General features: G+C 33.0%; 4 protein-coding genes across 6 annotated transcripts; 2 read left to right on the top strand and 2 right to left on the bottom strand.

Annotated features, from left to right (window-relative positions):
* Window positions 1–531: 531 nt before the first annotated feature.
* On the bottom strand, window positions 532–4,541 carry LOC140808969 (acetyl-coenzyme A carboxylase carboxyl transferase subunit alpha, chloroplastic-like). Of its 2 annotated transcripts, XM_073166386.1 has the most exons (11): window positions 4,375–4,541; window positions 3,874–4,264; window positions 3,663–3,737; window positions 3,266–3,373; window positions 3,029–3,189; window positions 2,668–2,782; window positions 2,365–2,519; window positions 2,161–2,212; window positions 2,010–2,078; window positions 1,788–1,865; window positions 532–1,686 (listed from the first exon to the last, which is right to left on the bottom strand). In XM_073166386.1, the coding sequence occupies exons 2-11, from the start codon at window positions 4,228–4,230 to the stop codon at window positions 664–666; spliced, it is 2,193 nt and encodes a 730-aa protein (XP_073022487.1). In that variant the 5' UTR covers window positions 4,231–4,264; window positions 4,375–4,541; the 3' UTR covers window positions 532–663. The 2 variants fall into 2 exon arrangements, with proteins under 2 accessions (XP_073022487.1, XP_073022488.1); XM_073166387.1 differs by having other exon boundaries at window positions 3,874–4,525.
* Window positions 4,542–9,381: 4,840 nt separating this feature from the next.
* LOC140810919 (LIM domain-containing protein PLIM2c-like) lies at window positions 9,382–11,349 on the top strand. Of its 2 annotated transcripts, none has more exons than XM_073168843.1 (5): window positions 9,382–9,778; window positions 10,271–10,370; window positions 10,473–10,498; window positions 10,632–10,721; window positions 10,829–11,349. In XM_073168843.1, the coding sequence occupies exons 1-5, from the start codon at window positions 9,641–9,643 to the stop codon at window positions 11,135–11,137; spliced, it is 663 nt and encodes a 220-aa protein (XP_073024944.1). In that variant the 5' UTR covers window positions 9,382–9,640; the 3' UTR covers window positions 11,138–11,349. The 2 variants fall into 2 exon arrangements, with proteins under 2 accessions (XP_073024944.1, XP_073024942.1); XM_073168841.1 differs by having other exon boundaries at window positions 9,386–9,778; window positions 10,470–10,498.
* A 684-nt stretch (window positions 11,350–12,033) lies between these two features.
* On the top strand, window positions 12,034–14,530 carry LOC140810199 (bifunctional protein FolD 4, chloroplastic-like). Its single transcript, XM_073168067.1, has 5 exons — window positions 12,034–12,367; window positions 12,771–13,093; window positions 13,383–13,619; window positions 13,702–13,869; window positions 14,009–14,530. Exons 1-5 carry the CDS (start codon window positions 12,163–12,165, stop codon window positions 14,177–14,179), a joined length of 1,104 nt encoding a protein of 367 aa, XP_073024168.1. The 5' UTR covers window positions 12,034–12,162; the 3' UTR covers window positions 14,180–14,530.
* A 5,070-nt stretch (window positions 14,531–19,600) lies between these two features.
* LOC140810593 ((+)-neomenthol dehydrogenase-like) lies at window positions 19,601–21,246 on the bottom strand. The gene is given in 6 exon segments (XM_073168436.1): window positions 19,601–19,880; window positions 19,882–20,055; window positions 20,169–20,348; window positions 20,659–20,736; window positions 20,813–21,062; window positions 21,132–21,246. Coding segments are annotated over 6 exon segments (915 nt in total). The 5' UTR covers window positions 21,155–21,246; the 3' UTR covers window positions 19,601–19,670.
* Between the last annotated feature and the right edge of the window lie 797 nt (window positions 21,247–22,043).

Raw genomic sequence — 22,043 nt, 5'->3', positions numbered from 1 at the left:
ACTATAACTTGTGGGTCTGTTTTGAGATTATTAACACCTTGTCTGGATTTTGTGGCTTTGTTCTAAGATTTGATATACATACCATGTTTTATGATAATGTGATAGCAAATTATATTGCTTTTAAAGACAATTTGAGGTTTATCAAAATAACTTGTATTAAAAGTCATTTTTATGACAAGATGTCTGAAAAATCAATATTTGTTGTTTAATTATTATAAGTAAATCAACAAATTTGATTTACGACAAACAAGACCTGCAATGAAGGTGAACCCATAAATTGAAACAATGAGAGTATGTTAGAAAGGAAATGAATTTGATTTTGTAGAGTAAATTATAATTATAAACTTATAATTTGGTCACTATTATTGCATCATCTATATTTTTATACTTATATTATTACATTTGAGACGTTCTTTTTAAAAAATTTAAAACAACTAAAATATTTTTTATTATCTTTATATGAACTTTTGAAGTTTTAGATAATTTATATTATTTTTAATACACAAATTTATTATAATCAAGAACTCAAGAGTCTCAAAATTTCTCACATTCAGCATAATATATATCCCTTGATAAAAAGCCATGCAAAACTCAACCTCAACATCAAACACAAAACATTACAAACATACATATAGCATATTCCCGCTCGCTGAATCGATCGTCCTACGATCTCCCATTGTCTGCGCCAACTGTCCCTTCCACGACTTCTATGCCCGAAGTCTCCAACTCCATTTTCATCTTCTCGAGCTTCTCTTTAATGGGACTCTCATTCAGAGCAGCAGAGACAGCTTCCCTTATTTGTTCTCCCAGTTTCATCACTCTTTCTGAGTTAGGATCCTTCGCAGCTTCGACTTTCAATTCATCCATTTTCCAAACGAGTCCTTTTTCATGTATAACCTTCTCAATCTCCTCCTTAATCTCTCTATTCACCTTCAAGATTGCTTCACTCGATTCGGTACGTGGAGTCATGCTTCCTCTTTTCGTCGTTCCCACGAGCTCCAAGTTAGCCGATCTAAGGAGCTCCTCGATCCCGTCCTTGGCTTGTTCTATCTCCTTTTCAAGATTTTCGTCCAATGAATCCCCTTTTGATAGCTTGTCTCTTTCGATCTTTAAGGTGTCCATCTTGGCTTTTACGTCTGGTAAAACTTTATGATTAAGCTCAATTTTTAGCTTTTCGTTTTTTTCTTTCAACTCGAGAAGCCTGGTGACCATGTCCAGCGTTTGGAGCTTTTGTTTCAGGCCAAGATACGCACCGGGGCGGGAGAGTTTTTTCTTGAATTCTAGTACGATTTTATCTGCTTTTTCCTTTAATTCTTGGTTTGTGGAATGATCGATATTGGTGGATCTAGCTAGCTCTAAGTTAAGGGATTCAATCTGATCGACCAACCCCATTGAGATGAATGCCTTCGTCATTTCTTGGTCTAGATCTTTTTCGAGCTTTTTGAGTTTTTGATCGGTGACTGGATCAGACTTAGGCGGTCCCATTGCTTTGAGTATTGTTTTCTTGAGATCCTCGAGCTCGGATTCTATGTCAGAAAACATGGGCGTATTTACCTCAGATGGCTTCATATTGCGCTTCCTTTCAGGTTCTGCCTCGACTCCTTCTCTGAATCCTCCTACTCCAATCGCACGGAACTTGAGCGCTCTGTGTCGCAGTAGCTCTTCAGTGTTCATCCTTGTTAATTCCTGGGTCAAAAGATACCTCGGTCAAAGGTTAAACAGATATGGAAACTGCATCAGAATTCGAGTCCATATTTAACTTCGCCTAGAACTATGAAGTGATTCACCTCCATTTCTTGAAGAATAGCATCCTTGATCCTTTGAGATGACCATACAGGATCAGCATGTGCACCGCCAAGAGGCTCCTGTATGAATATTATACGACAGATTCACAAAAAATCAAAAGTAAGATCAGAAGCTACTCAAGTTAGGGGAAAAATTGACAACACAAATTGCTAGGACCAAGAGAAATGGAACACCATTACATAAGTGAAAGTGAATGTTCTTACAGGAATAATACCATCGGCTATCCGAAGCTTGTAATGTTCTTGAGCAGTGATCCTCAATTTTTCAGCTGCCTGATCAATGGTATGTAGAAAGTTTTGCAAAAGATTTTACTCAAAAATAGATTTGGGTCGTGAATCCTCAATATGTACCTACCTTGGGAGCCGCCTGTGAGGACTTCCACAATATAGCAGCACAAGCTTCTGGACTGGAAAGAAAAGTTTATTGCTGATTAGAAATATTCTGACGATCATAGAGGTCGAAAAGACAGAGAAGAACATGTGAAAACTTCAACTGGGACAAGTAACTGTTAGAAATCAAAGAATATCCTCTAGAAATACAAGGATGAACCAAACCAACCTTGCAACATAGAACGCCGAGTTTTCGAGCATCAACAACTTGTTGGAACAAGCAATTGCCAGGGCACCACCGGAACCACCTTCACCCGTTACTACAGTGATGATTGGTACTTTGAGGCCAAACATTGTCCTCAAATTTTGGGCTATTGCCTCACCCTGGAATTTTTTGGAAGAGAACCACGTAAATTCAAGCCAAAATTTATCATCTTATCAATTACCCGTATCAACTATTAGGCATAATACTGTCACCAGGAGAAAAAAAAAGCGTAGAGCTTGGCACTCAGCCAAGAAACTGCTCACTTACCTGGCCAAGTTCCTCAGATTTCAGGTCAGCATAGGCACCAGGAGTGTCTACAAATGTAACGATGGGAAGTCTGTGATGATCAGCATATTTCATCATGCGCAACGCCTTCCTATAACTGCAAAATATCGAAATGATACTATAACTGACATTTCAATTACTTAATAAGCCAAACAAACAACAATGATATCAAGAACTGTCCAATTGCAACAGCTTCAAGAATGAGATTTGATGCAACTTTGTGCTTAGAATTTGATTTTGATTTTTAAATCCTCACATGCTCTTCAATGCAGCTAATCACTAACAACATGCATTCAGGTAAACTAGCACTGATTCAGCTATAAACAGCCTTTCTAAAATGTACCCGTGAGGAGTAGGCATTGCAAAGTTCCTCATTAAATTTTCCTTTGTATTTCGTCCTTTCTGATGGCCAATGAACATGTAGCTTCGACCCTCTATACTTCCAATACCAGTCACAATCGCTGGATCGTCATAGCCTGCACGATCTCCATGGAGTTCCACCCACTATTCTAGACACAAATTCAGTAACTCCACATTTAAAAAAGTACACACTTTCAAAAAGAACTCACTCTAGATTTACCTTCTCTGTGATGTTAAGGATATGATCAAGTACGGTAGGTCTGTTTGGATGTCGAGCAATGTTTAGTCGTTGGATGGGAGTCAAATGTGCATATAAATCCTTAAGAGCCTGGAAAAAATGCTCAAAATCTAAAACTTGGAAAAATATGAACATCAGCCACCCTATATGCTGAAGAAAATATTGAAGCCAGTCGAAAAACAGCAGATAATTTTTAGCAATAATCGGTTCAAGAAACTAGAGGAAACCGAGAAAACATGAACACTTCACATGTATGCCCTTAGACGATTAACTCTATCGTTAACTTATAGAACTATTATTCGCCCACTTTCTAAAAGTCTAAGCTTTTCACATAATTTCACTTCGAAAATGGATATCAAACACATTCATAAAAATACACCTGTTCATACTTCAACTCCAAAGCATTGATCTGGTCTGTAAAATCTAATCCAGTATCATCAGCCATTCTTTGCACCTGCACAGAATCCAAATCCAAGAAACATTGAGTCAATGAATAAGAATATTCACTGTAATCTGAAAAAATTCGAAATTAAACCAAATTACTTAAAACCACGAGACACAATCATATCAGCAAAACGAAATCAATCAACCTCAATAATCTTCTGCTCCAAATCAATCAGTGGCTTCTCAAAAGCAAGCGTCACCGGCTTTGGTTTCTCCTCGAGAGGCTTGAAGTTTGAAAGATAAGCTAAGGGCGTCGGGCTATTAGGATCAATGTTGTCCGGCCATGGATAATCATGTTTCTTCCACTTTTTAATCCCCGCGGAAATACGAAAAATTCTTCCATTGCTTAACCTTGAACCTTTCAAATCTTTACAAGGTGGGCCACTACAAGTTCTTGGTAAAAATTCACAATTCGCAAAATGCAAAGTCATCCCATTTCCTGAATTCTTGTCCTGTCTTTCGGATCTCCAGACATTCCCAGATATAATAGATAAGGTATTCATATCAAAACATACCGTGATGCGGCTAATTAAAAAACTGCAGATTAGTTGACAGTGAATCCGTCATAAGAAACTAGTAGCAGCAAACATAGGATTAATATTCCTTTGACAAAACAAATTCTTGAATAGAGAATGAATCACACTTACCTAAGAAACTCGTAACTTACAGATTATATCATAGAAGGGTTGGGTTTTGTTTTGTTTTGTTTCCTTTTTTGTGAGATTTGGTGAAGTCTCCTGTGACCAAGAAATTCCGTGAGTAAACTGAAGGGAACAGAGTAGTTTGAGAAGCTGAGACCAACGGTTCAGATACATTTATTTAATTATTTTAACTGCAAATAAATATGTCGTGCTGATTGCACGTACTTGGGATAAAGTGTCTTTGTTCTTTTTTTCTCCACAGCAAAACTTACAATACAAATGCTTTATTTATTTGTTCTATAAGTTTATAAAATATTAAAATTTTTCTTCAAAAAAATATTTAAATTATGTCGATATTATTCAGTATTTTTGGATGTTTTGGGAAATAACTTTTGGTATACTCTATCGCATAATGTGTTAATGTCATACCGTGTAAAAAGTTTTATCAAATACAATTATTATTTTGATAAAATTTTATATATTTTAAATTTTGATATATTGGATTAAATTAAAAAATTAAAACAGAATTATAAAATATTTTTGAAATGATGAAGAGTTGAATGAAAAGTATGGTTTGTGTTGAGAAATATAAAAGCAAGAGAAAAAAAAAAGTTTGTCATGCAATAGTCTATATACCTATAAAAGTGTGGATGATGGGCAAAGTTTTTTGATTGTGATTTTACTACATTGCCCAAAAACTATGCATTGTTTGTATTAATTGCATGGGCATTGGTGGAAAAAATATATAAAATTTAGGGACAAATTTGGGATAATGGATTTGTAATGTATTGATTATGTATTTAATTGAGGTATTTATTTTTTTGAACTCATTAAACACATGAGGATCATAGTGTTTTTATTTTTTTAATAGAAAATTGTAAAATAAGAAATTTTGAAAATAATATTTTTTTAATAGAAAATTGTAAAATAAGAAATTTTGAAAATAATATTACATAAAAATTGAATCGATATTCGATAATAAAAAATATATTAGAAAAATAATATTTTCTTCATACATAATTCTTACAAAAAATATTAAAAAGAATATATATTTAACTATTATACTTATAAAAGTACAAAAAGAATAACAAAATTTTCCTTGTAAATTTTCTACTATTCTCATAAATTGTGTATTGTTAGATTAATTGCATGAAAATTACACAATCATTAAATACATAAGGATTAAAATAGTGTTTTTATTTTTTAATAAAAAATTACAACATAAGAATCTTTGAAAATAATGTTACATAAAAATTGAATAAATATTTTATAATAAAAATACATTAGAGAAATAATATTTTCTTGATACATAATTCTTAGAAAAAATATTAAAACAATAGCTTTTTTTAATTTTAAAAAATCATTAAAAATATTAAAAGAATATATATTTAACTATTATACTTATAAAAGTGTAAAAATAATAACAAAGTTTTTCATTGTAAATTTTCTACCATCCCCTTAAATTGTGTGTTGTTAGATTAATTGCATGAAAATTTTCTACATAATTTATGGAAAATCTATGCATTAAAAATGAATATATGTTTGATAATAAAAATATATTTTTTTTATCTATAAACCTACGTAAGTGTAGATAATTGACAATTTTTTCAATTGTCAAAAGATAAAAATGACATCCTCATCAATACAAATCCAAAAATTCAATAAAGATATATTTGTAAATTTCTAATTGTTGTAAGTGTAAAAAGAAAATACCAATTTTTTTTATTTATTCCACCTAATATATAATTAATTAGTAGCCTAATTATTCCACATCATATATAATTAATAGTCTAACAATTGCTAATGAATTATCACTACAATATACATTGATTGTAATAATTTATATCACTTCAAGAATAAAATATAATTCCTAAATTACTTTTCTCAAATAATTCATCTTTATACTAATTTTAAATATTTTATCCTTTTAATTTTCTTTCAACATGTTATTTTATTATTTTAATGCAATTTTGTAATTATATTTTAGTGTAGTTTCTAATTAAGTAATAAATTATAGTATCACATGAAGATATAAGAAAAAAATAATTATATATGCAATAGTACAATAACATGATAAGTATATAATAATATAATAATATGAAATTTAATACTAATATATTTTATTATTTTTTAACTAAGAATTGAAAGTAAAGAATTTAATAAATTATTTATTAGAATTTATATCAATAATTATGAATTTTAATATACTAATAATATCATAAAATACGAATCTGATAGAAAAATTAAAATAGTTAGCTATAATAAGAAGTTTAAATATTTTAGTCGCACTTATAAATATATATATTTATATATATATATATATATAAGACAAAGTCTTTTAGTGGAATCCTTTTTACAGAGGAAGAAGTGACGTGTGAGTGTTTTACATCCATAAAATTCCCGTGTCTTTACTATTCACAAGTTTTTACATTTCAAACTAGGCAAAAACTTGTATGAAACGGTCTCACGGGTTGTATTTGTGAGACGGATCCCTTATTTGGATCATCCATGAAAAAGTATTACTTTTTATGCTAAGAATATTACTTTTTATTTGAATATGGGTAGGGTTGACCCGTCTCACGGATTAAGATCCGTGAGACGGTCTTACATGAGACTAACTCTTCAAACTATATCTTGTTGTTTAGATTGTCAACTGGTTGAAAATATCATTAGAAATATTGAACCGTCTTTCACACTTTTCACGTGGTTAATATTTATAACCGTTTGAGAAAATCTTTCAACCGTGTAAAAATGATTGAAAACAAATTTTAAAAGCAAATTTTGAGTATTATAGGTTATATTTTATTATCAATTATTATTATTTCATTAGTTTTGATAATATTTTGACGAGTTAGTCATAAATATTTTAAATTGACAATTATTTGTCCTTAGTGTGCTTCACTTATATAAATTATGATTTATGCATTTATAAAATCCATAATCTGGTTGATTTTTAGGTTATTATACCTTATACGTGGTTCTTAGATATATATTTTCAAAATTTGTTTCAGTTTAATTCATTCTATATATTATGCTAATTATAATTTATTATATAACATAAAATTAACGACTTGAATTTCAATTTGAGAAACAATTTTGAAAGTAAAGTATATAAGTTCTTAATTAATTTATTCGTCTAATATGACAAAAGACTAAATCAATATAAATAAAAAATTGAATCAAATTATTTTTAAAAAAATCAAATTTTTATTTTTATTAAATAATTAATATTTACGTGCATCGCACGTGCTTCTTGCTAGTGTATATAAAAAGATGTACATATGAAATATGCACCCAACATGGATGGAGATATGAAATATGCACCCAACATGGATGGAGAGTATGTCTCATGTGAGACTGTTTCACGGATCCTAATATATGAGACGGGTTAACTCTATCCATATTCACAATAAAAAATAATATTTTTTCATGGATGACCCAAATAAGAGATCTATCTCACAAATACGATCCGTGACATCGTCTCACACAAGTTTTCGTCATGAATGGATTATCAAGCTGGGGTGTATAACATCAATGTCTTTAATTTACGATGATATTTCGAATTCGATGCAAAATTATAATAATTTTTTTCTCAACTCAAAAATATATAATAAAATAATATATTTTTTTTGTTGGAAGCTGGCTCATACCATTTGATATCTCTAATCTTTAAATTAAATTAATTTTTTAAAAAAATTTCAGCACTATCCACCAATGATTTATTTCAATTTTCATAAAATTAGGCTTTCCGCATATATTAATCTTATCTGTTGGAACCAAAATTAATACACAAATTATTTATCCCCCACCCAAAATCTTGATTTCCAAGTCCATAAAATTCCGCCTTAGGGGGGTGTATTCAATCTAAACTTTTAATGACTTTTATGGAATTTTAAAATCTAGAGGTATTCAATCTAAACTTTTAATGACTCTATATATGTTTAGTGGTATTCAACATGGATTTTGGTAGAGTTTTAAAAAGTCATGTGGTATTCAAACTTGACTTTTTAAAACTCTACAAAAGTCAAGAGGTATCCAAAAAATCCATAGATTTTCAAGGATTCTTATTTTATTATTCATGTACAAACCTTGAAGCCTTATGTACAGTTGCAGAAAATCTAAAATATTCTTCCACATATACCAAAGATTTTGATGGACTTTCTTTTTTGAAAAATACGCTATCTCTCTTCTATGTCAAGTCATCTCTAGGGTTCTTCACTCTCTCAAAAAAATTTCTTCTATTCAAATGTATGATTGGTCAATCTTGAATTTATTATATTGCCAATATTTATGTGTAAAAATAGATGAATTGTTGTTTTTTTCTTGAATCATTATGATTATTGTATTTCATAAATTGTTCATTTTAATAAAATTTTATTATGAACTTATAAAAATATTGTTCATTAATATGTTGAATTGACATAAAGAATTGAAATTTTGATTTCAATAAATTGGATAGTTCATTTTTCGTTTTTCACAAATTAAATTTATTTAACCTTTAAATAAGTAAAATTTATTTACATTTTCATGAAATAAAAAAAATTTAAAATTTAATAGGTTATACATGTCCAATAATTATTTAAAAGAAATTAATAAAAAAATAAATCACAGTTATAAAAGTTTACAAAAGTCTACAAAAATCTTGAAAAAAAGTCTATAAAAGTCTATGAAATATGTTTTACAATTCCATGAGATTCTATAAAAGTCAATCAAAATCCATCAACTCCACAAAAGTCCACCTTTTAAAAAAAATCATTAAAAATCATTAAAAGTTTAGATTGAATACACCGTCCTTAGTTTCTCAAGGAAAGGAAGACATCTTTGACTGCATGAAAAAAAGAGGTCAAAAAAATGACAACAAACCATTTCTAACTAACATAACTTCTGTGGTCCACAGAAGGTAAATACTTTTCCTCCCACATATTTTTCCACCAAAGAAGTGAAGAAATCAGCTATTTTCCCTCCATTTTAGTCGGATTCCACATATTTTTTCACCCCATTAATAATCCCCCACTGCCTCATAACAATGGGATCTCCAATCACTCATCCAAGAATCATCGGTTTCATAGTAGATTTTCAAACCTTTTCATTTATTGTGAAAAAGTACTGAAAATTTATATTGTTGGGCCGATATAAAATCGCTAAACAAAACTTTAAGGGAAGAGTGTTTGTGGAGACGAGAGGTGTAAAATTGCTTTTCCCTTAATCTTTGGCCTATTTACCAGAAGTTTGAATACTGAGATTCTGAGAAGAAAGGGAGGAAAGGCAAAAAATGGCAGCATTTACAGGAACTTTGGATAAGTGCAAGGCTTGTGAAAAGACGGTTTATTTCATTGATTTGTTGACTACGGATGGAGCAATTTACCATAAATCGTGTTTCAAATGCAGCCACTGCAAAGGAACTCTTGTGGTATGTGATGTTATTCCAAATATCCTGTTTCTTGTAATGTTTGTGTGAATTGATGGATCTTAAGTTTTTATCCAAAGGGCAAGAAAAGGTGATTGCTTTTATTGGTTCTTGTTGGGTGGTTCTGACGGTACATGTAAATGTGCATTCGCCTCCTGTGTTTCTCTTATCTCCGTCTTTTTTTCATATTCTTTGCATTCTGAATTCTGATATTTCCTTAGATTATATTTGTGCTGCATTAAGTTTTAACATGAACCGTCGTATTTTATGGTCCTTTTGTCATTGTTTTGCTCAATGTGATTCAGTTCTGGACCTTAGGATTTGCAACAAATAGGGCTATATAAACATAGAAACGATATGATTTTAAACGGGGTGACTTGCATTGGTTTCCTTCTCATTTTAACGGGGGTCTGTTACTTCAGAAGCTCTGTTGCTAATGCTTTTGTTGTATGGTTCAATAGATGTACCATCTTATCTTGCAATGTTATGCTGCAGATGAGCAACTACTCTTCAATGGATGGAGTTCTGTACTGCAAGCCACATTTTGAACAACTTTTCAAGGAGTCTGGAAACTTTAGCAAGAATTTTCAAACTTGTAATACACCTTGTTTTGAAATCTATCTACCCTTTTAGTTGCCACATTATTACTTTTCAGACACTTAATTATTCTTTTGATATTTAATCAATTTTTCAGCAGCAAAACCTGAGAGAGAAAATTCGCTGGTATGCCTTTTATCTTCCTCCGTTAGTCTTTCTGCAGTCATTGAAATACTCTCAAATGGCAAAAACTGTAATAAAATATATATTGTTATAATGAAAGCTTGATATTTTCCAATTCTTGTTTGAATTTATGCAGACAAGGGCGTCTAGCAAGGTCTCTGCCATGTTCTCTGGGACTGTAGATAAATGTCCAGCTTGTAATAAAGTTGTTTACCCTCTGGAGAAGGCGAGTAATTTTATAAGTTTATTTCAAAAATAAACCATCTAATTTTGTGAAAAGAAAAATATATAAAAGGTGTTAATCATGACTTGAATCCATTTTTCCTCAAGCAGATGACAATGGAGGGAGAATCTTTTCACAAGTCATGCTTCAAGTGTGCACATGGAGGTTGTCCTCTCACGCATTCGTCCTATGCTGCATTGGATGGGATCTTATACTGCAAGGTCCATTTTCAACAGTTATTCATGGAGAAAGGAAACTACCAACATGTCATAAATGCTGCCACGAATAAAAGGAGTGGTGTAGAGCTCGTGGAGTCCGAGGCTGAGGCCGCCCACGACAACAAGCCAAAGGAGGAAGAGAGCGATGCGAAATCTGAACATGAATCAGAATCCGACAAGGCACAAGAACAATCTCAGTAAATCTTTAAATATAATGTGTTTTTTGCGGTTTTTTGTTTTAAATTATAAAAGTTTACAAGTTTCTTTTCACCTTTGTATTCAATTCTTGAATCTTGACAGATTATATTGTATTGTATTTTATTATGATCAGATTAATCATATGCACTATTTAAAATCTGTCATAGTGCTCAAGAATTTGTATTCTTTATTTGTATTGGGAGATTTCTGTACAATTTGTTATATATATCACTCTTTGTGATACATTTGCATAAGAACATATAATAGGGATATATTCTAAAAACCTATAATTTTTAAAACTAAAATCAAATTTAAGAGAGCTTCCAATATACTAGTCACTACTACAGGTAAAAAAATAATAATCTGTACATACTCCATAGAAATATTTTTGCTATCTGAAAATATTAGACGATAAATTTATACACGTAATAATACATTTGTAGGTCTTTTGTTTATCTGTCAACAAGACAATTCTGTTCATAATAATAATAATAATAAGTAATATTTTTTAATCTATAACTCAAATAAAATATATATTTCATAAAATTGATTCGTGAAATTATGGAACAAAATTTTTTGCGATAATATATATATAATGATTTATAACCTCAATCGAATTCGGGGGAGATGGACAAAATCTCGACTTTTGGTTGTGATTTAGTGGCTGCATCTTGAGGGTTTATTTCATCCTACCCATGTAGGCATTGTCTCCATGATAAGATGGATGTCCAAGATTTGTCCATGCATATATAGGACCCATTTTTTTTTTGAAATTGTATGTGTGTCAAGATCTTACCGTGAGAATAATATCCACATAGGTAGGATCTCGTTAACCGCACTTTGGGTGCGCCTTTTTCTTTTTCTTTTTCCATTTTTCATTCAACACGCTTTTTCCTTAAAAGTGAAAGTGCTGTGTTTCCACCACGACTACTAAAACCCTAGCTATGATCACCGGTCTCGGTGCGTACCGTCGATACTTAGCAAGCTAGCATAGGGCTGAAAATAGGCTCCACATTATCGGTCTCGAAATGGCAGCTGCCGCCACAACATCAGCGTCCACCGCTTTCAGCTCCACCACCGATTGCTGCAATCAAGTGGCCAAAAGAGTGTTCCGAATCACTGGTCTTCAGGTGGCCTCGACTCGACGGCCCTCCGCCTTTAAGAGTGTAAGAACGATCAATACTAATGCGTGTACCACCGCCTCACGGTGTTCCTTCTCTGGTTTTACGAAGAGTAAGCCCACAATGCTGTGATGAATGATTATTCCGTATCAACTTTTTCTTGATCAATTATTTTAAAGGGCAGTCCATGGCTGGCTGGCTACGACAATGACTGTGCTATAAATGAGTTCCATTATTCAAAAAATCAACTTTCCGTCGTATGAAAAAATTAAATTGGCTTGCCCATACCAAATGAGTTCGTCCCGGAGCCAGAGACAATCCCAAACTGTAACGACTATGATTTTTATGTGTAATTTATTTAAAATTTGTAGTTTGGCAACTGTGGAATAAAAAATGGGTTTATAAAGTTGGTCTGCATGTGTTAAACTGGGTTTCTAATTTCTGTCTGCAAGTTTTTGTATTTCATTTTGATAATTTTCAGTGTGTTTATCTTTCTCATTCGGGGGGTTCTGCAGCTGCAACCATCACGGCTTCTGCGAAGATCATTGATGGAAAATCAGTTGCCAAAGAAATCAGAGATGAAATTGCTATTGAGATATCTAGGATGAAAGAGTCCATAGGGGTCGTTCCTGGACTGGCAGTCATTCTCGTCGGGGACAGGAAGGATTCTGCTACTTATGTGCGCAACAAGAAGAAATCCTGTGAATCTGTTGGGATCAAGTCATATGAAGTGCATTTGGCTGAAGACTCCTCAGAACAAGAAGTGCTCAAGTATATCTCAGGCTTCAATGATGATCCTTCGGTTCATGGTATCCTTGTTCAGTTGCCTCTACCTTCTGTAAGCCTCCTATACCTGAGTATTTGATTTTCGGTTATACTCTACGTGGCTGAAAATTGTGCTTATGAACTCGTCATATATAGCAAGAGGATACATGCAAAAACATGTGAATGAATTTTGTAAAGATTAATCAGACTACTCCCTTGGGACAACAAATCGATAGAACCATAAATCCCTAGTGCAATAGAATATCCTGTGACTGTGAGTTCATCTGATGACAGCAACTTTCATTTTAATAGTTTCCAATCATGGGGATGATTTTTTAATTTTGCGGTATGTTCTTGTGCAGCATATGAATGAGCAGAATGTCTTGAATGCTGTTTGTATTGAGAAAGATGTTGATGGATTCAACCCTCTTAATATTGGTCGTCTAGCCATGAGAGGTCGAGAACCATTATTTGTTCCTTGTACTCCCAAAGGATGTATAGAGTTATTGCGTAGATATGGTGTTGCGATCAAGGGGAAGAGGGCGGTTGTAATTGGCAGGAGTAATATTGTCGGGATGCCTGCTGCCCTCTTATTGCAAGTATGATGATCCTCAAGTATATTGAGCAGTTTAATGCATTTTGTTGTCCTATTTAGAATTTTCTAGCTTGTTCTTCTGGCAGAGGGAAGATGCCACAGTCACTATTGTCCATTCAAGAACAAAAAACCCAGAGGAGATCACAAGAGAAGCAGACATCGTTATCTCAGCTGTGGGGCAGCCAAACATGGTGAGGGGTAGCTGGATCAAGCCTGGCTCTGTTGTCATTGATGTTGGAATAAATCCAGTTGAGGTGCGCATATTTTCTCAGATTTTTTGTTAAACTCGTCCCATAGTGCGTCAGGCCGAGACAGTGACGACTGATAATCATCTTTTCTTGTTACCTCATACATGATGAATTATAACAATATTAGTGCCTTCTCATGCTACAGGATGCTACGAGCCCTCGAGGTTATCGACTTGTTGGCGATGTTTGTTATGAGGAGGCAAGCCAGATGGCTTCTGCTATAACCCCTGTTCCTGGGGGAGTTGGCCCTATGACTATAGCTATGCTTATCTTAAACACCCTTGTCGCAGCAAAGAGAGCTAACAACTTCAAATGACATCTATGATCACACAAGGGCATATTCCTTCTCATCTGACTGAGATTCTTCCGTTTCTGCAGAACTGGGCTGGTATATTACTATGCGCGTCCTTACCATTAAAGCAGTGCAGTTTGGTTAAGGCCAAGTTTCAATCTTTGTGATAAATTTATAAAATTAGTTGAAAGGACGACCTATTGCAGCTGGGAAACAGTCCATTCAATTTTTGAAACGAAAAATTTTCAACTTTACGTGTAATTTTCTACAATAAATATAAAATTTAATCTCAAAGAGACACCAAGCATGATGTTAATGTGGAGGAGGGATGACATGAATAGGTTGCAACCAACTCTTCAAAGATGAATTCTAACATCAACATGGCTTTAACCAAATGTATTTCGTGCATTTTATATTTGTTACTTTCCATCCTCCTCCAGTAGTGTTAAATTAGTAGTATTATCATGCGTTTGTTAATGTCTGCGACTAAATCGTTGATATGTTTGGTACACGTCTTTACATTCACATTTCCTATTTTACATTTATTATACTTCATGTAATTAAAAATAAAAACTTTCATCTAATTTTCTTTAATGGTAGTCACCCAAAATAAAACAAACAAAATGGTTAAAAAGTTGATAAAAGGAGCAAAAAAAAGATCAAATATTGATTCTAACCAACAGGATGAGTTTGATTATAATTTCATCATTACTAAACAAAGAAAAAATAATTAACGTTGTCAAATATCAATCATTACACAATAAACCTTTTTAAGGAAAAAAGAAAGGATTAATAAGATTAACGTCATAATATCAACTCTGAATTTTTCATTTCATATCATATCATATCTAACTTGTATTCATTGCATCTTCAACTATAAGATTCTAAACGTATCAGTATGTGACACGCGTGCGATTTACTGGTATGAGAACAATTTCTATTGTGGATTAGTTGTACAACTAGGGCAATTAAGATAGACATGAAAAAATATTTCCGAACCAACCATGTCTTTGTCTCCAAAGAAGTTAATTTCATTAAGGTGTCTCAAGCAATATGTCTTGTCCCAGCCTTGTGGAATAACCTGCTCGGGGTGTGGTTTGGGGTTTGGGGCCTCTTGAGCTGATAAAGCTGCCCGCCCTATGACCTACAACTCAAAATGAACCTTGCGACGAAATGCGAATGTTACTCATTTTAACATTATAACGGGCATCTGCAATGGTGGGTGTTACTCATAAAAAAATCGTGGGGTTCACTGTCATATATTTATTATAACAACATATTTCTTTCACTCACATTCTTTTTAACATTAAAAATCATTATTTATGGGTCTCACAGTCTACTCAATCATCTAAAATTTTTCATATTAAATAAAAATGTTTATATTATTTATGGATTTTTTAAAATTTAATTCGAATTTAATTTAAAAAGTTAAAAAAATCCAAGAAAAACCGTTAGAAAATAAATATTAAAAAATATTTTAAAAAAGATAAAAAAAATTTAAAAAAACGAGAGAGGGGGCTGCGTTCATTATTTTCTCCTATGCGCACTCACAACGAAGAGAAGGTGTTAAATGGACATTATCCATGCCTATGTGGGTGCTCTTATACCAACTGTGACATGCTTTTACAAGTAATGATATTTTAGCAAAGTCAAAACCTCTAACACCACCAACTGCAACCTAACTTTTTCCAAGTTGCACTGATATCTTAAGATCCTTGACGAGATCCGCAGCTGCAATATTGTGGGGATCCGGACGCTAATCATCTTCTTAATCGTCATTGGGACTAATTCAATTATCAATTAAGATAAATAGGGTCTAAAAATTTTTCTTTTTAAAATACAAGTGCGGAATGTAGCGGAATGTAACTAATATACATCTCAGTATATAAGTACAATAATGTACAACAATTATTCAAACTAATCTAAGGTTCAACTACTAAATTTCAAGTATTAAACCAAGTCTACAATAAGTCCGGAATCACCACTCTAATCTCGATCTTTCATCATCCTCTTGACCCTGATCCTGCTCCACCTGTTGTCATGCACACATACAAACAAGACAACAGCCGGATACTCCAGTGAGATATAAATATCTCAGTATAAACAATGTATACATGCAATTAACTGAATTAACATAAAAGATGAATTATATCTTTTCACATGTATCATAATCGAACAACATGTATCAATATTAATCTGCAAATAAAACATGAATCGTAATCTACGACACATAAATCAATACGAATCTGTACATAAATTAATACGGATCTGTAAATCAAATTCTAGTCTCAATATCTAAGACTCAACTCATCTCTCATTCTAATCTAGGGATCCCGATCTAATTTAGACTTTGGTATGTTGTATCGAATGTCTACAATAGACGTCGATCTACATCTAAGCTCATCGATACACCGTAAGTCTAGAGTCTCAGCGGTTCTGACAAAGACTCGGCGGTTCTGCCCTAGCTAGGCTGATCTGTCCTAGACTCAAACTCTGGCTCTGCTATCATTCAATAGACTAAACATATCAATCTGATAATCTGCAAATATCAATGCAATAAATGAAGTATGTGATTTAGGGAAACTCAAGTCAACCTAACTCGAGTTGTGCAATCCCAAATCAACATTTATTTATACATTTGTCTTCCCGGTCTGACGAAGACGAAGTCTTGTATTCTGGTCTGTCCATATCCAGTCTGGCATGACAATCGTATAAATACAATATCAGTACATAACTCAATTCAAAACATGTTCTGATCAATACTCAAATCAGTATATAATCTGATTCATATCTGAACAAGGTACAATCTAATTCATATCAACGATATCACGATACATCCGAAATCATTACTGAATCTGATCAATCTAAATCAACTGATGTTTCGACGGCATAATAATACAGTCTTGATAATCCCGTCAATCTCAACATCACAGATATAATACCAGAATTCATAATTAGTATCAGTACAATTCATAATCTCAATATCGGTACACTTAAAATCAGTAATAACACACTCTGATGTCAAATCTCAATTAATTCAACTCTGAAAATCATAACAATTGTATAAACAGTCTATTTTTTTAATCTGACTTCAATTATACAATGCCTACTGTAGCAGAAACATCATATTTGATTCGTATTCAATTCTGACAACATCATAAATTCAAATCATGTCTAAACGTAACTAAACTTACGTCTAGTTGTAGTCTACGTTGATAGGAACACAGTACTGAAGTCGGATTCAAAATCGAACAGACGAATTTCTCACAAAAGGCGTAAAGATTTTCTGGAGAATTTCTCGTGCTTCCTTTTTCATTTCTTCCTTATCAATTCTGAATGATTTGCCTTTGTGTGTGTGTGTGTCTATATATATATATATATATATATATATATATATATATATATATATATATATATATATATATATATATCGTGCATGAAGGCAAGTGGCTTGATTTCGTTTTGCATGATTCACGCTCGAGCGGTCAATCTTTACCGCTCGGGCGCGGAACCTTCTGTCCAAGCCTCGGCGGTTTACACACTGGTGCTCGGGCGGTCGCAAACTACCGCTCGGGCGCCAGACTTTCTGTCCAGACTTCAATCTTGTGATGCATTGGCGCTCGGGCGGTCTTTTCCTACCGCTCGGGCGCCACATATTCTGCCCAAATTCTTGACTTGTTATGCACCAACGCCCGATTTTTCTTTCATGTCTTATTTTAACTCCTGATATCTCAATTATGTCAATTAATCAACTTCTAATTACAGTACTCAAATATCGGACATTACAAATATGTTTTTTCAAACTGCTATGATATCTTAAATAGGACATGATTTATAAAATTAGTTTAAAGGGTAAGCTGTTGCAGGTGGGGAATAGTCCATTCAATTCTGAAATGAATACTTTGCGTGTAATTTTTTCTACAATAAATATCAAATTTAACAAGGTCAGAACCTCTAAAAACATCAACTGCAATATGTTTTTCCAGTTGTTCTGATATATTAACAAGGTCAGAACCTCCAACAACACCATCTGCAACCTATTTTCCAAGTTGCTATGATATTTTAATAAGATCAAAACCTCCAAAAACACCAATTGTGACTTCTTCTTCTTTTTTGTTCGAGTTGCTCTGATTGTCAAAATTTATAAAACCAGTTCAAAGGGTGAGCTATTGCGGCCTGGAAATAGTCGATTGATCAATTCTGAAATGAAAGCATTTCAACTTTACGTTTATTTTTTCTACAATAATATATAACTTAACCACAAGATACACTGAGCATTAGGTTTTGGTCGAGACATGAATAAGTTGCAACAAATGCTTCAAAAACTTGAACCTCAATTGGAAATAGGTTATAGCAATATGCGTGCTTGGCGTGTGATTTGCTTGCTTCAAGGAGAAAAAGGAATTAGAATTAGTTCTTAATTTTATGAGGAGAAATATATTTTTGGTCGTATAATTTTATCTCAAATTTTTCAGTATTAAGCATTAGAAATTAAAATAAAATATTTCTAAATCAATCGTAAAAGTGAATTTCTATTGCACCAAAAGTGATCACTACTAATTGGTTCGGTACGGTATACCGAGTTTTCCAAACAATATCGTATCGAAAAACACGGTATGGGAATATCGGATGTCGATACAGTAACGAAATTTTGATAATTAATATATTTATACCGATATTTTGCCGAAATATTGATATATCGAAATGTGGGCATGATATCGATAAATTACTATTGATACCAAAATTATATTTAAAAAAAAAAAACTTTTACATGCTCTTGCCATGCAAACTGATCATCAAGTACAAATCCAAATACCAATTTGGATTAAAGTCTCAAGCCCAACACAACAAAATCGAAATTGTTAAATTAAAATATAAACCTCAACACAACAAAATAGAAATTGAAATCTTAAAATACCCCTAATTTATAAGTGACCGAAATTTCGTTATACCGTTAATTTCGGTTTGTTCGGTATGTGTCGCTATGATATTGCCAAACATCAAAATTTTCGGTATTTTTCCACTTCTAATTAATTGTACAATTTAAAGCTTAAAAAGGGAATTAGAATTTTCGGTCCTCCATTTTCTATTTTGAAAGATAATAATCCCCGATGTAATTTTTTTTAACTAAATAATCCTTAATGTGTTTCATTACATCGGAATGGAACATTTTTCAAAATAAAACGTTAATAAATCTACGGTCATTTTTCAAAATAGAATGTTAATATCAACCTCAATCGGAAGGTGATGATAATTTAACATCTATCTATCTTTATCATTCACGTATCAATTTTGTGAGACGAGCCTCCTATCTGATTTGACTCATGAAAAATATTTTTTTAATCACAAAATATTACTTTCTATTCAGATTTGGACTACAAATATTAAGTTTCTTTTTTTTTGGAACAAATACAACGTTTCAATTGATTATTCTCACGTACATGATACATCCCATGGAATTATCTTATTCAACGTTAAAAAATAGACCTTTCTAAAAAGACATCCAAATAGAGAATCATTCTTCGAAAGACGACGCTTCTTTGCGGAGAAAGAACAAGCCAGACGGGCCATCATCGGGCAACAGCGCCAGCATCACCGGGCCTTCCGCACCCTCTTCGATCGTCAATATGCCGGTATTGAAGTTAAGTTCTGTCGAGACGAATCCCGGACACAAGCAATTTATCCGAAAACTTGGGTACTTTCTAGCTAAAATCTTCGTATATGCAACCCATGGCTGCTTTCGACAAAATGTAAGCACCGAGAAATTGCGGCCAGCCTTTAGCTTCTAACGTCCCCTCCTCCAAACTTTTCAAGAATTCGCCCAATACTAGGTCGATCCTCTCTTCTGTGGGATTTTCAGCATTGTTGAGTACCCCTTTAGCCCATTCATTCGGTATGCTCTGAAACAACAATGATGTGTTTGAATCAGTAACCTATACAAGATTTTAGCTGAATGACGCATTTAATGGAGTCTTGTTCGACCGGTCGGCTATTTGAACAATAGTTTTCGCACCTTTAACTTGCCCATTGAAGACGAAACGTTAACGATTCTTGGCGAAGGAGAAGACTGGAGAAGGGGAAGCAGAGCTTCAGTGGTCCTTTTTGCACCATAGTAATTTGTTTGAAGAGCTTCCATGGCCAGATCACAAGTCATGGAAGATTTGGCATTCCAATTGATTTTTGCTCTGTCTGTCTGCACAATTCATTCCCAGAATTATAAAACGGGGTCAGGGGCAACATATGAATGAAACCAAGAGATGATATACGTGGGAAATCTCCTTTTTCAGTTTCTTGATTTCTTACGAAAAGTTGTATTATTTTATAATATCTACACAGAGAGATGTGGAGCATCTCACAACACAAACTCTATCTTCAGAGGCGACTAATGGGTTAGAAGACATAATTTATTTTTACAAAAGCTATCGAAGTAGTCCTCTTTTATCGAATCCCCTGTTTTCAGTGAATAATACGAAACGGGGCAGGGGAGGAGGAAACAAACGGACCCCGGCGCGGACGGCCTTGATTGCTGCCCGGAAAGCATCCCTATCGACTATGGCTCCAAGAATCCCTGCATTGTTCACCTGCAGCCATCATAATTTATTCATTAAAAAAAAGAAATATTTTCCTGCATATCTTTTTCATGGAAACCCGATATACCAGAATATCAAGCTTTCCGAATTGAGACTTGACAAATTCAGCAAGCGAAGCAACGCTTTCCGAATCCATCACATCGAGCTGATGAAAAATCACGAAAGCAGAAAGCCCGGATTCTTCATTCAGCTTTTCGACAGCTTCGAGTCCCCTTTTCTCATCTCTAGCCGTCAACACTACAGTGATCCCTTTAGACGCCAACTGCCTGCAGATCTCAAATCCAATCCCTCTGTTGGCGCCAGTAACCACAGCATACCTGCAGTAGCATGGATCAACGGAAGGTTAAAGAATACTGGAGATGGCGTTAATTCATTCTGTTACTTACTTCTTGTTTGAGTTCACCGCCATAGATGAAAATGGTTAGATTTTTGTTTGGGTCCGTGTTGTTTTGGCTGAGAAGTGTATATATAGATTGATAATTTGCGATAATTGGGTCTCGACTCTGATTGAGGACTCGAATTTGATTTTAATATCAAATAATCAGATCCACAAAAAATACATATTTGATAAATAACATATTAATCATTGAGTGGGTGGCCTCGTATCACGGATCTTAATCTGTGAGATCGGTCAACTCTACCCATATTTACAATAAAAACTAATATTCTTAGCATAAAAAGTAATACTTTTTCATTGATGGCTCAAATACGAGATCCGTCTCACAAATACGACCCGTGAGACTGCTCACACAAGTTTTTGCCCTAATCCATTATATGTAATCACTTAATTTTATGACAAAAACTTGTGTGATAAGTCGTATTTTGTGAGATTAATCTCTTATTTTGATCATTTTATGAAAAAATATTATTTTTTATGCTAAGAGTATTACTTTTTATTATGAATATCGGTAGGGTTGACTCGTCTCATAGATAAAGATTTGTGAGACCGTTGTGATATCTACTAAATTAATACTAAATAGCATCGTTGTAAGTTGATTTTTTTTAAAAAAAATATTTGAACTTAATTTTTTTTTTTTACTTATTGTGATTTATATTAAAATTAAAATCAATGTCATGTATTACGATTTCTATATTGCCAAACCTATCAAATTTTAGATAGTTACCGTTGGAGCTAATTAATTCTTTTTGTAAGTAATTTGATTCATATTAACTAAAAATAAAACATTCTTAAAAACATATAATTGAAATTTGAAAATTTATATTTACTTTATCATAATAAAAATAATAAGAATGACTCATTTTTACATCTGTTATGTTCAATAATATGATAGTAGGTT

Source organism: Primulina eburnea, chromosome 13 (genome assembly GCF_022965805.1).
Source record: "Primulina eburnea isolate SZY01 chromosome 13, ASM2296580v1, whole genome shotgun sequence".
NCBI classification, from domain to species: Eukaryota; Viridiplantae; Streptophyta; class Magnoliopsida; order Lamiales; family Gesneriaceae; genus Primulina; species Primulina eburnea.
The sequence above is the reverse complement of the archived record's forward strand: the minus strand, read 5'-3'. Positions and strand labels throughout refer to the sequence as shown.

What these genes read in the sequence shown, in the direction of transcription:
- LOC140808969 (XM_073166386.1), bottom strand. Translation starts at nt 4,230, where the DNA reads ATGAATACCTTATCTATTATATCTGGGAATGTCTGGAGATCCGAAAGA. An exon ending in TCCTTAACATCACAGAGAAG is followed by an intron (nt 3,190 to 3,265) that starts GTAAATCTAGAG and finishes TGTCTAGAATAG; the next exon opens with TGGGTGGAACTCCATGGAGA. An exon ending in CTATTCTTCAAGAAATGGAG is followed by an intron (nt 1,687 to 1,787) that starts GTGAATCACTTC and finishes CTTTTGACCCAG; the next exon opens with GAATTAACAAGGATGAACAC.
- LOC140810919 (XM_073168841.1), top strand. Translation starts at nt 9,641, where the DNA reads ATGGCAGCATTTACAGGAACTTTGGATAAGTGCAAGGCTTGTGAAAAG. An exon ending in TAGCAAGAATTTTCAAACTT is followed by an intron (nt 10,371 to 10,469) that starts GTAATACACCTT and finishes TCAATTTTTCAG; the next exon opens with CAGCAAAACCTGAGAGAGAA. An exon ending in CTGAGAGAGAAAATTCGCTG is followed by an intron (nt 10,499 to 10,631) that starts GTATGCCTTTTA and finishes GAATTTATGCAG; the next exon opens with ACAAGGGCGTCTAGCAAGGT.
- LOC140810199 (XM_073168067.1), top strand. Translation starts at nt 12,163, where the DNA reads ATGGCAGCTGCCGCCACAACATCAGCGTCCACCGCTTTCAGCTCCACC. An exon ending in CTGCTGCCCTCTTATTGCAA is followed by an intron (nt 13,620 to 13,701) that starts GTATGATGATCC and finishes TTCTTCTGGCAG; the next exon opens with AGGGAAGATGCCACAGTCAC. An exon ending in TTGGAATAAATCCAGTTGAG is followed by an intron (nt 13,870 to 14,008) that starts GTGCGCATATTT and finishes CTCATGCTACAG; the next exon opens with GATGCTACGAGCCCTCGAGG.